We start from the raw sequence: 11,787 nt of genomic DNA on the forward strand, positions 1-11,787 counted from the left end.
CACAGCTTCTCCCTCTTTCCTAGATCTGCGCGTAGAGCGCAACCTGCTGGGTGGCCAATCACGCTATCTGGAGTTCCTCCCCTCGGGGTGGGAGTAACCAATCGAATCGAGAATCGCCAGGATTGCCCAATCAGGATTTAGCTGCTCAAATCTCGGACAACGCGGCTTCTGTCGTTGAGGGAACAGTCCAACTACGGAAGGGGAAAAGCGATTTAATTTTCTCGTCTAGAAAACTGAAAATTGCTTTACTCTGGTTGGAGGAGCCTGCATGAATGAAACTAGCAGGAATTCGTGGGATTCGCGGGGAACTGTGTGGAGAGGACTGTTTTTGAATTTATGGAACAAGTTTTTCACATTACACAGAATAGATACTTATTCATTTTCTTCTCTGAACAATATCCTCTGAGTCTCTGCTCTGGTCAAGACCCTGTGCTCAGTGTGAAGGGAGACAGAGAAGGCCTAGGTCATAGGAATATAAATTTGGAGCAGTTAGGTAATTCAGAAGTTATCTAGCCCAACCCTTTCATTTTACATGGAAACTGAGGCCAGTGAAATCAAGTTTCTTGCTCAAGTTCAGATGTGTAAGGGGTAGAGCCACTTAGAGAAGCCTGATATTTGAGAGTAACTCACCTTTGATTCCATATTCAGGCCTTTGGAGGAGCTTTACAGTCTTAGGGAAGACAAGATAGGGACATCAATATACAATATGAGGTAGAATGGGAGAACGGCCATAAGAAAGGTGAGTCCCCCTTGTTTAGGAAGAATAAAGATTGTTGGGAAGAGGGCAATATTTGGGAAGGCCTGCTAGGGACATGGTGTGTAAGACAAAGGATGCTACAGAAGTGGTGAGGCACATTTTGGCTGGACCTTAAAGTACCTTGAGAGGGGTATTGGAAGGAGAAAAGTATGAAAAGATAATGAATATTACCTCTGATTTCTATTACATTTTAATTGAGTGTATGCTATATTGATCTTTGAAATTGAATTAGTATCTGCCTGTACTCACTTGGTCAGGAATGCAGTTTTCTCTCTGAGTTAGTTTAAAGGTGATTGAAAGGGAATGTAATCATTCATACTGGTAGCTCCTGGAATATCTGCTTGTGGTCTGTAAGCCCCAATTGGCTTGATATGGCGTCACCCACCCCTCAACCCAAGGACATGTTGTTAGTCCTTGCCTGTCCTTGTACAATTAGGGGAGGTTTAATCTCCAGGGGACAGAACAGGAACTTGTGGGGTGGGGTGGGATGGGAGATGAGTGGTAGGATAATAGCTATGCATTGTGCTGACTTGTGGTAGAAAACCTGATAGAAAATACACCAGAAGCCTTGATGATGTGGGAAAAACTTTAGACTGGATTTCAGGGGACCTAGATTCTACTTCTACTTTCTCTGAGCTCAGTTTCCCTAAAGGGATTAGAGTGTGATAAGATATCTTCCAACTATGACATTCTTTAACACCCCCCTGCCCCCTTTATTTTAGGTCTTAGAATCAATACTGTGTATTGCTTCCAAGGCAGAAGAGTGGTAAGAGATGGGCAATGAGAGCTAAGTGACTTGACCAGGGTCACGAAGCTAGAAAGTGTCTGAGGCCAGATTTGAACCTGCCATCTCTAGGCCTGGCTTTCAATCCACTGAGCCATCCAGCTGCCCCTCAGGACATTCTTTCTCTTTCCTCTCCCCTTATCCAACCAATCCTCCCTCCCTCCTAGGAGAATATATAGGACTGCTGTCCAGGGTACTGTTTCCCTCAAGGGCCGGCCACTTTCCCTTGTAAAAAGACGCTGCAGTCAAGCTACATTCAAGTTCTACTTTATGATTATCCGAAGGAACTCCAGCCACCTCTGAAATACTCGTTCCCTCTCCCAGGGAATCATCCTCCCCTCTCGGCCATCCAGGACCCCGGTCCAGGGTATGAACAGGATGCAGCATTCCATGCATGATCCAAAATGTTCATGCATGGAGCATAGCCTGTGGAGTAAGGGAGCCCGTCGCGTTAGGGAGCGGATAGGGAGGGGAGGGTTGGCTATAGCCAAACAGAGTGGGTAGCGAAGCGGGGACAGTCCCCCTTTCCCCCGCCCCTGGCTCCTTGGTGAAACTTAAATTTTTGGGGAAAGGCGGCAGGGAGTGGGAAGAAGCGGCAAACCGCCGTGCAAATACGCGATGGTGCAAAAGAAAACGGGATTGGGGAGGGCATACTCGCATAAATCTCTTGTGTCTTTCCTCCCTCACCAGTCAGGAGACTGAAGGATAATTTTTCTCTCCTCTCCCACTTGGATAGAGCAGCTGGAGACGGGAGGTGGGGGTGGGGAAGAAAGGAAGCGGGGAGGGTCGTGACCAGGGTGTAAAGAGACTTAAGTGGGGTGAAGGTCAACAGGGCAGCTGGGAGGAGAGTGATCTAAGTTAGAACCCCCAAATCCATCCCACTCCATTATCCATCCCCTTGGATGGATACATACAGATGGAGATATATACAGGATTTCAAGCCTCTCCCAGCCACAGAGGTCTTGATATCTAATTCAGCTTTCTCCCCACTGGGCCCTTGGAGGCAACCTCCATGATTGAGAATTTTTGACCTAAAGCTGAATTTCTGAAGCTGGCTTTCTGAAGGAGAGGAAGAGGTTAATGCAGATTTGAGGATGAGGACAAGAAAGAAACACTCCTTTCTCCCAACACAGACATAGAAAAGAGATGTGTGTGGGGATGTAAAAGATAAGTGTACATAGCCTGAGACCATATTTAGGAGAGAGCAAAATGCCAGGGATGGAGAATTTGTCACGGTTCTCTTCCCTCTACCTGGATCCCTGTTCTTTGTGTATCTGAGAATGAGACACACCATATGGGTGGGAGGGGAGAAAACTTGGGAACCTCAGGGGGAAAGTGAAGGAATGGCCAATCTAATTGCATCTTCTGGAATATTGGAATTAGTCTGGCCCATAGGTCCATGTCACTCATGGGAAGACTGAGATTCAGAGATGGCTCTGACCCTAGAGGATCTAATAAGATCCAAGTGAAGGCATATGGACCTTGACACAGAAAATAGTCTCTTTGTGTATCACTATTATATATGACTTTTTTGTCTTTAAACTCTTACCTTCTGTCTTAATATTAGCTGCAAGGCAGAAGAATGGTAAAAGTTAGGCAGTTGGGATTGTGACTTGCCCAGGGTCACATAGCAAGGAAGTATCCGAGGCCAGGTTTGAATTCATGTCCTCCGGACTCTAGGCCTCGCATTCTATCAATTGTGCTACAACTTTTTAGTATGAGCATAAAGGCCCCCCTCATCTCTTCTTACTCCATTGCCTGCCCTAAACTTTCCACTCCACTCTAGTAAAGTAGTTCACTGTCTTAGCTCTAATACTCTTAACACATCACCTTTAATTTCTAACCCTTACACTCTCTGGCTTCTTCCAGCTCTGTGCATTTGTTCTTGGTGTTTCCCAATTTGAAATGCTTTCTTTCTTTCTTTCTTTCTTTCTTTCTTTCTTTCTTTCTTTCTTTCTTTCTTTCTTTTTTTTATTAGTTCATGACCCATTTTTAAAAATTTGGCTTAAATCAACTTAAATCTCACTTCCTCCTGAAAGCATTACCTGAATAATCTCACCCTAGATTGATCTTGTGATATTCTTTTAGCACTTGAGTTTATCCTTGGCATTTATGTTACTATGTACAGATTTTTTCTGTTTTCTTTTTGTCTTATGGACATTAATAGCAGGAACTGACCTCCTTTTCTCCACCTTATTACAACACTCATTTCTGAGAGAATGTTCAGGTGCAGAGAGTGACTAGTGTATACTGTCTGACCAATATCTCTACAAAGAGTAGAAGTCCTCTCTTCACTCCCATTGCTTTTAGCTTCTCCTCACTTCTTCAGGCTCACCTACCAACTCCTTTTCCTTCCCCCCAGTCTTGTTCTAATTCCTGCACCTGTCCATCCCTTGATTCCCTTAATAATCTCTCCTTCCTCCTATTCTCATCCTCCCAATTACTCTAAACTGGAGTATCTCTATTCTGCTGAATTTAGGTATTCCCACCTCATTTGCACTTATCAGAATGCTTTCAAGGCTCAGCTCATGTCCCCACTCCTTTGGTAAATAAAGCCTTTCTTGCTTTGTTTCCCTTTTATCTTATTTGTGAATGCTATCCCTGTTTCCCTCCCCACCCCACCCCCACTTCCACCATAGAATATAAGATCTTTGAAGTCAGGCACTGTTTTGTTTTTGTCTTTGTATCTTCAGCACCTTGAATACAGCATGTGCTTAATAAATATTTGTTGGTCAAATGTGTCTGTGCATATATTTTTGTATGCACACATACATTCTTCTTCCTCTGATGCCTCATAATGACATTGAGGTGACTCATATTTAAAAGGTTCTGCTAGCAGAATATAAGCCTTAACAGGTCCTAATACATTTTACAACTTTAGGCCTGGCAATGGCTTATATATGTCTGTCATCTGAGATCCAGTGTAGCTAAATTTGGAAGGCCTCATCATCAGGAACTTGAACATCAGGTAAATTATTTTCAGTAAAAGCATCTCTTGAAGACTGACTAAGGTATGAAGGAAGTTGTGACTTATATCAGTTGTGAAGTCACACTGATGAAATAATGAGTTTTAATATATATATATTCTAATAAATATATTATGTGTGTGTTCATCCCAGCTCCATAATCAGACTAGGAGCTTCCTAAAATTGTAGGAACTATGTTATCTTCTCCTTATAGAGAAGACAGGGTGTTGCCCACAGGAGATATATTTGGTATATGGTAGGGGGAGATTGGGAGTGACTCATCTCTTATTCCAGCAGCTCAGAGAAAGTCCTGCCTTCTTTCTTCTAGCCATCTAGGCAGCAGCCTTTCCTGTGTCAAACATGACATCGGTGGCCTTGAGTTCCTTTCATCATCCTCTCATGGGGCTAGAGAATGGAATCAGTGTTAAGGGGCAGGAATATGGCTTATTTGTGGATGATAATGCTGGAGTCTCTACAGCTCTCTCCACTCCCAAATTCTTTTCAAAGATCATGTATTCAAGCAGGTGAGGACATACCCAACCACACAAGTCTAGTTTGTGAACACCTGCTCTCTCTCCTGGGACATAGACTCCTACCTACAAATATGTACACAAACATAAAAACAGGCACATTTATCTCCTTTCCTTGTCCCAGCAACATTTTTCTCCAAAGAGAGAAAAACCCCAGGTTAGGCTCTGCTCTCCTGGTTCCCCAATTACACAAACACACACACACACACACACACACACACACACACACACACACACACACAACCTCTATCAATTAGAATCTCTGTCACATGGATTGGGAAGGGAATGGGAAGGTGGAGGGGAGGACACAGTATTGGAACTTAGCATCCAGAGCCTCCATTGGCATTTAAGTTCTCCATACTTTCCCATTTTGCCTAGCACCATCCCTGCTCCCATCTCTTCCCTTAGTTCTCTACTTTATGATGGAAAGCCCAGTTTGGGAGTCCAACTGAGGCAGCCTATCTTTCTAAGGGAATGGAATAGGGAGGAGAAAGGGCAAGAACTTAGTATAAAATCTGCACACTTTGAATGAAACTGGAGGCCTCCCTACAAATCCTACTTGGGAATGACCTGAGTAGGATAAGGATAGTTAAACTGACCCTCTGTAGCTTTGGTTAACAAAGAAGTTCAGGACTGGGGATGATGAGTGGGTATGAAGAAGCACCTGGGAGTAGGAAGGAGAGAGAAGGGACAAATTCCTCACCCTGGGCCTGTGACCTCTTACATCCCAGGCAAGTTTCTCTTTTTGTTAGGAGTGGTGGTTACTGGCAGAAATTGAAGAAGGCAATGGATAATAGAGTATCCTGGGAGCAAAGAAGAATGGAAGTGGCCTGGATAGTGTACTTTCCTGCCATCGATCCAAAGCAAGGACTCCCTGCACTTCCTCATACACACTTCCTTCTGAGAAGTAAAAAGCAAGATGTAGCCCTTACCTACATCATCAGTCTAAATTGAAGAGGAGGGTGGAAAGAGGATCAATTGATAAGGAGAAAATTAAGAGAAGAGTTGTGGGTCGAGGGCGGAGCTGTAGACAGAAGATGGGAAATTGGGAGTGGGGAGAGGAAGCCAGAGGAAGGGGCCAAAGCCTAGAGGTGCAAATTGGGGGCGGGGCCAAAGCCAAGGATCGGTTGGACTGTGGGAGGAAGTCTAGGCTAGGAGGCCGTTGGGTGCAAGGCCCACTCTAGAAAGGCTGTTGAGAACCCAAGGCAGTTGGAGACTTATCCAAACCCTATGACTACCAGGACGTGTATGTGTGTTGGGGTGTCACATGATGTCATCGAGAAGGTTGGCACTGGCCACCCAATCGAGGGCTCTGGGTTCGGAGGCGGCCATGATCATGCACATGAAAGGTCGACCAGTGCGGCGGTCCGTGGGGTAGATGGTGGTGGGGGTGAAACGCCGGTTGGCCTCCACGTACTCGCAGAGCTGCTCATAGATGCGCGGGTACTCGTGGCGCAGGAAGACCCCGCGCAGACGCAGCTCGCGCTGTATGTGGATGAAGGCCACCTCGCGTGCACGCCGTCCTGCCTCGCCTTCCTGGCCCAGACCCGCCGTTCCAGGCGGCGGCGTTAGGATCAGTGTCTCCATTTCGGGCTCTCGCCGAGGTGCACGCCGCCGTCGCTCGGGGCTCCCGGGTGTAGCCAAGGCCACCTTGGCGAACTTGCGCACAGTGGGCACTGGACTTTTGGGCGACGGCCGGGCCGGCACGTCGGGTCCCACTGCTACGGTTACGTTGAGCAAGAAGCACTCCGCTGGCTCGTACTGACGCCCGGCAGCCTGCAGCTCTTGCCCGTAGCCGCCCAGCGGGTCCGCGTAGCCGCCCAGCTCGCGCAGAGACAAGTAAGTGGGCGACATCAGCAAGCTCTCCAGGCCGAATTGCAGGAAATTCTCGGCCGAACCGGGGCTGGGAAAGCCCAGGAAGAGGACCCCGCGGCCGCGCGACAGGAAGCCTACACGCGCGATGCGCGAGAAAGCACGATGCACGGGAGGGCTCTCGCGGCAGAACTGGAGCACGTGGCGGCACACGCTGCCCACCCGGCCGTAGACACAGCTGGCTTTGTGTACGTCCCAGTCTTCCCTGCGGCAATGGCGCGAGCAGTAGTAGGTGTAGCAGCTGTGGCACGACTTGAAGTAGAGGCAGGCGTTGAACATCGTTTCAGTACGGCGGCACTTGGCGTTGGAACACGTCATAAGGTCGTCCTCGTCCGCACTCAGCTCCGGGGAGCCGCCAGCCGTCTCGTCCCGGCGTGGGACATCCGGGCTGGTAGGCGACCCGGGCTCCGGCTCGGCTTCGGGTTCCAGCCCCAGCTCCGGCTCGGGCGGTCCCCGGGTTGGCCCATCGCTCAGGAGGCGGCGTAGCTGGCGACCCAGGCTATCACTGTCCGGGGGCGTGGGACCTGTAGGTGGCTTGGAGTCAATGACCAGGTCGGTGATAAGCTCGTCTAGCTGCTCCAGGCTGCGCTGCCGAGCTGAGGCAGGGCCGTCACGAGCCGGGGGACGGGGGATCGGTGGAGGGGGGCGGCCTCCAAGGTGCTCCCAGCCCCCTGCCCGCCGCTCCGCTGCTCGCAGATCATTATCCGTGATGGTGATCTCTGGGGTGACGTACCAGGCTCGGCTCGGTCCCTCCCCAGCCCGGCCCTTTTCCTGCAGGGACGTCTCAGACAGCGACAAAGCCGCGTAGCGTTTGGGAGAGCTGGACAAATTGACCACAACAGGAGGCCGTCGGCCGTCGGGGGAGAGGCCCCGGGACTCCCTTGGCTCCCGGCCCAGCAGGTTTTCATAACTGCGGCCCCTGCACAGAGGGTCCTCTCGGCGTGGGCCAGGCGCCAGGATATTATCCCACGAGCGAGAATAGTGGCGGCTGTCTGTGGCTAACCGAGGCGGGCTGGTGCCAGTGCCTCCATGCCAAGAGGAGAGTAGTGCCCCGGGGCCAGGAGGTGGTAGGGGGGCAACTTGTAGGGTGCGATAGGGGAGGGGTTGCCAATCGCCCCAGGACTGGCCTCCCCCACGGGGGTGCGGGTAAGTCCTGGATAGGGCATCTCGCTCGCGGTACTTAGTATAGTCCTCAGTGTAGAAAAGGCGAGAGGAGAAAGCTCGAGAATCCTCTATGTAGCGGGGATCATCTCCAAAGCGGGGACCGTAACAACGAGGGGTTTCCCCGTAGTAGGAACGGGTGGGGGGCTCCTGGATGGGGTAGGTACGGGCTTCCTCCACGTAGTAGCTCCGTGGGGGGCTGGGCCCCTGGGGTTCCTCAGAGTAGTAGGGCTGGAGGCCGTGCCCGGGGTAAGAGCGGGTGCCATAGCTATCGAAGGCTTGGGTTGGGACCGTTGAATAGCCGCTGGGCTCTTCCGTGTAGAAAAACTTAGTGGGGCCAGGCGGGGCAGTGAAAGGAGGGCAACCTCGTTCAGAATAGTCGCGGGAGGGCGGCCCGGGGAAGGGACCATCGCAGAACAATGCCCGTGGTTCCCCGCTGTAGGAGTCACTTGGCGTGGGCGTGCGCGACAGCACCATGTGGCGAGGACCGGGCACTGTGAGCCCCCGGGGAGGTAAGGGCACCCGTGCCCAGGCCTGACTCTCTACTGGGGGGACAGAGCGAGATCCACGGGCGGCGTGTTGCAGCACCGCCTCATCAGGCTTGATATCTACCCGGCAGCGTACGTGGGGGGCCGGCGCTGGGGCCCGAGGGGGCTCTTCCGGTGGAGGAGCGCAGCGGCTGGCTGGGCAGAGCGGGGAGATACGACTAGCACTACTGCGCTGAGGCTGCAGCTTAATAGGGTGAAGTTCGTTGGCCAGCGCACGCATGGCGGGGTAGGTGGGCTCTCGCCTTGGAGACGGCGGCTCACGGGGCGGGGCCCTTAGTACTTCACGACCCCTCCGAGTGACTGGGGGTGAGGCGGGCACCGCAGCTGGTACGAGGTTGGTCTTGGCCCTGGGAGCACTTTTGGAGCGGGCCCGGCGCTTGGGCTCCCCATCCTTACCGCGGTGGCGGGGCCGGGCAGGCTCAGGGCCAGGTGGGCCGCAGCGCTGCACCACAGGAGGCACCTCTTGCTGGTGCCGTTCGGGTCCGCGAGGTTCCATGGCGGGCCCGTCCAGCGCCTCTAAGAAATCAAAGCTGCGGCAGTGGCGCTTGTTGAAGGGCGCAGGAGCCGCGGGCCGGGACATTGGGCTTTCACATGGTGGGCCACTGGCTGCGGGGCCCGGGGCGGCCACCTTGATGTCCTGGTATACGGTCGACACCAGCAGATCCGGTGGGTCCGTTCGGGTCATCTTAGAAGAGGCGCCCTCGCCACCGGCTCCGTCTCAGACGGCCTCGGGGGAGTCTGGCCCTGTAGAGGGGTGGGGGAGAGGAGCAGAGTTAGGAGAGGAGACCTGATTCCTCCGGACCTGGAAGGGATTGTGACTGGAAATACAGTAATCGGAGATTCTGTGACCCACCGGTACCTGGGACAGCAGTGCTGGAGCGGCTCTGGCGGGCTGGTGCTGGCCGGTTCCTTGGAGAAAGCTCCATTCCTGTTGGTTAGCAGCACCTAGAAAAATAGAACCCAAGAATCAGCTGGTGGCCCGAGGCTCCTATTTCAGCTCCTGTCTTCCCACCTGGGGCCGCTTAGCTTGGCAGCAACCATCCCTCCCACCGGTGGCGATGGCCAGAAGTCTGGGAACAAATTTCTGGCCTCGGGGTTTGTCCATCTCTTACTGACAGCCATTTCTCCATGGGGGACTTGGGAGAAATTGCCTTTTCCGTGTCACAGATCTGGCGAGGCTCCCTCTCCAGGACTAAAGCCCAATTCCTGGCTTTGCAGGGGAGAGAGGGAATTTGGGGAGGATCTGTGAGACTGTGGGGGGGTGGGGAGAGGGAAGCCAAGTGGACTGCAGGTCAGGAGACCTAGGTTGAATTCTGTTTTCACCATTCACTAGTTGTCTAGGATCTGTGAGCATGTCACCTCTCTAAGCTACTTTCCCCATCTGTAAAATGGGGATAATAGTTCTCATCCCACCCACCTCACCGTGAAGAAAGCTCTGGGAGAGCTGAGCTATTCAGGGGGAGTTCCCACTCGAGAATTTAGAGCTGGAGTTGCCATGGTTGCTGTGCTCTGATTATGGGATGGTGGAGCATTCATTAATAACCCTATATGGCTTGTGAGGAATGAGTTTTGGCTATTTGCAAATTAATGAGTTTCCTGTAAATTAATGAGTTTGTCCCCCCAATAGAGATGAATACTGAAGTCATAAGGCCTACTCCTAGGGAGTCACAGAAGCACCGGTTCTCTTGCCCCTGTGTCAGAGGCACCTGTTAAACATGATTTTAGAGTAGAAGTTACCTCTGATTTCTTACAGATATGCCTGGCCTTGTGCAGGATTCTCCCCTACCGCATCCTCAGGGCTCTGCCTGAAGACCTCCCTTAGTGAGGAGTCTCTCCCCTCTCACTTCCACTCTCCACAGCTCTAATTGTTACCGCCCCTCCCCCCTTGGTGAGCTGAAATCTTCCTCCTGCAACTTCCACCCACTGCTAGCGGCACTGCTTTGTTGAAGTACTTTGCCCAGTAGTATAAAGCCAATCCTGTTCAGAGAGCCCACATGGTTATGCATGAGAACCTGGCACTGAAGGCACCCAGCTACACTGGAAAAGAGTTGCTCTAGGGTCTGAAAATGAGGGATTCAAATCCTGCCTCTGAGGCTTATTCTTTTGTTTGACTCGGACCTCCCTAAGTCTGTGTTTCATCACCTGGGAAATGATGGGGTCCAGCCCGAGGCTGCTAGCATCCCTTCTAGCTGCAGCGTTTTCATTTTATGATGGGAGAGGGGCTCATGGATGCAGGATGGGCTTCCAGCCCCTTTGGACCCTTCTCCTGGCTCACTGTGGCATGGTCACAAATCTTCTCTACCCTTTCAGTCTCTGCATGGACATAGGTCTAAGTAATCAGGAAAATGGAGGTTCAAATCCCACAGACACATGGGGTGGGGGTAAGGGAGCCCTGGGCAAATCACTTAACACATGATGCAGTGGAAGAAGCGCTGTACTTTGAATTACAATGGATCTTGACTCAGCTTGTTATCCTGTGATGGTGGGCAACTCACTTAGCCTCTCTGGCCTTTCATTTTCTCATTTGTAAAATGATGGGATTGGATTAGATGACCTCTAAGATCCCTTTGAGCTCTAGATCTATGGGCACACATATATAGACACATGTGCACAAGGCCAGCCATATCATTCCAAATGAGGGTACACAGAAAAAGTTGTGCAACATGAAAGTACAGCCCTCTTCCCCATCTCCTGACCTTGAAGGCTGAAGTGCATTGAGGAGTACTGCCCAGGATGGTTCCTCCCCCAAACACAGAATCAAAATGGGCCACATCAGAAGAAAGAGGGTCAGGGAAACATATGCAGTCCCTAAATCTGAATGCTCCTCTCTTTGAATAGCACAGATGGCCCCATATAGTCTTGCCAGCCAGGCAGAAGTTCCAACTATAAGCTCCTTGAGGGTTGTTACTATATCTAAATCATCTCTGATTCTCCATGGTCTATTACAGTGAGCTGAACATAATGGTAGGAGTCTAAATGCATTGTTAATTTAATTGAAGTCATTTTAATTTGGCCAGAAAAAGTCCTCCCTCTATGCTTTTAAAAACAAATTCAATTTTTCCTTAATTATCCAAGTGACTGAGATGGCATAGATCAGTGATGGCAAACGTTTTAGAGATGGAGCCGCCCCCAACCTGCCCCAAGACTTGGTGCAATGCCTTTCCCCCCA

At 51.0% G+C, this 11,787-nt stretch overlaps 1 protein-coding gene across 1 annotated transcript; it reads right to left on the reverse strand.

Annotated features, from left to right (window-relative positions):
• Nucleotides 1–6,300: 6,300 nt before the first annotated feature.
• AJM1 (apical junction component 1 homolog) lies at nucleotides 6,301–9,303 on the reverse strand. The gene has a single exon (XM_044661239.1). It carries the CDS (start codon nucleotides 9,301–9,303, stop codon nucleotides 6,301–6,303), a length of 3,003 nt encoding a protein of 1,000 aa, XP_044517174.1.
• Nucleotides 9,304–11,787: the final 2,484 nt, after the last annotated feature.

The sequence above is a fragment of the Gracilinanus agilis genome, chromosome 2 (genome assembly GCF_016433145.1).
Source record: "Gracilinanus agilis isolate LMUSP501 chromosome 2, AgileGrace, whole genome shotgun sequence".
Taxonomy (NCBI): domain Eukaryota; kingdom Metazoa; phylum Chordata; class Mammalia; order Didelphimorphia; family Didelphidae; genus Gracilinanus; species Gracilinanus agilis.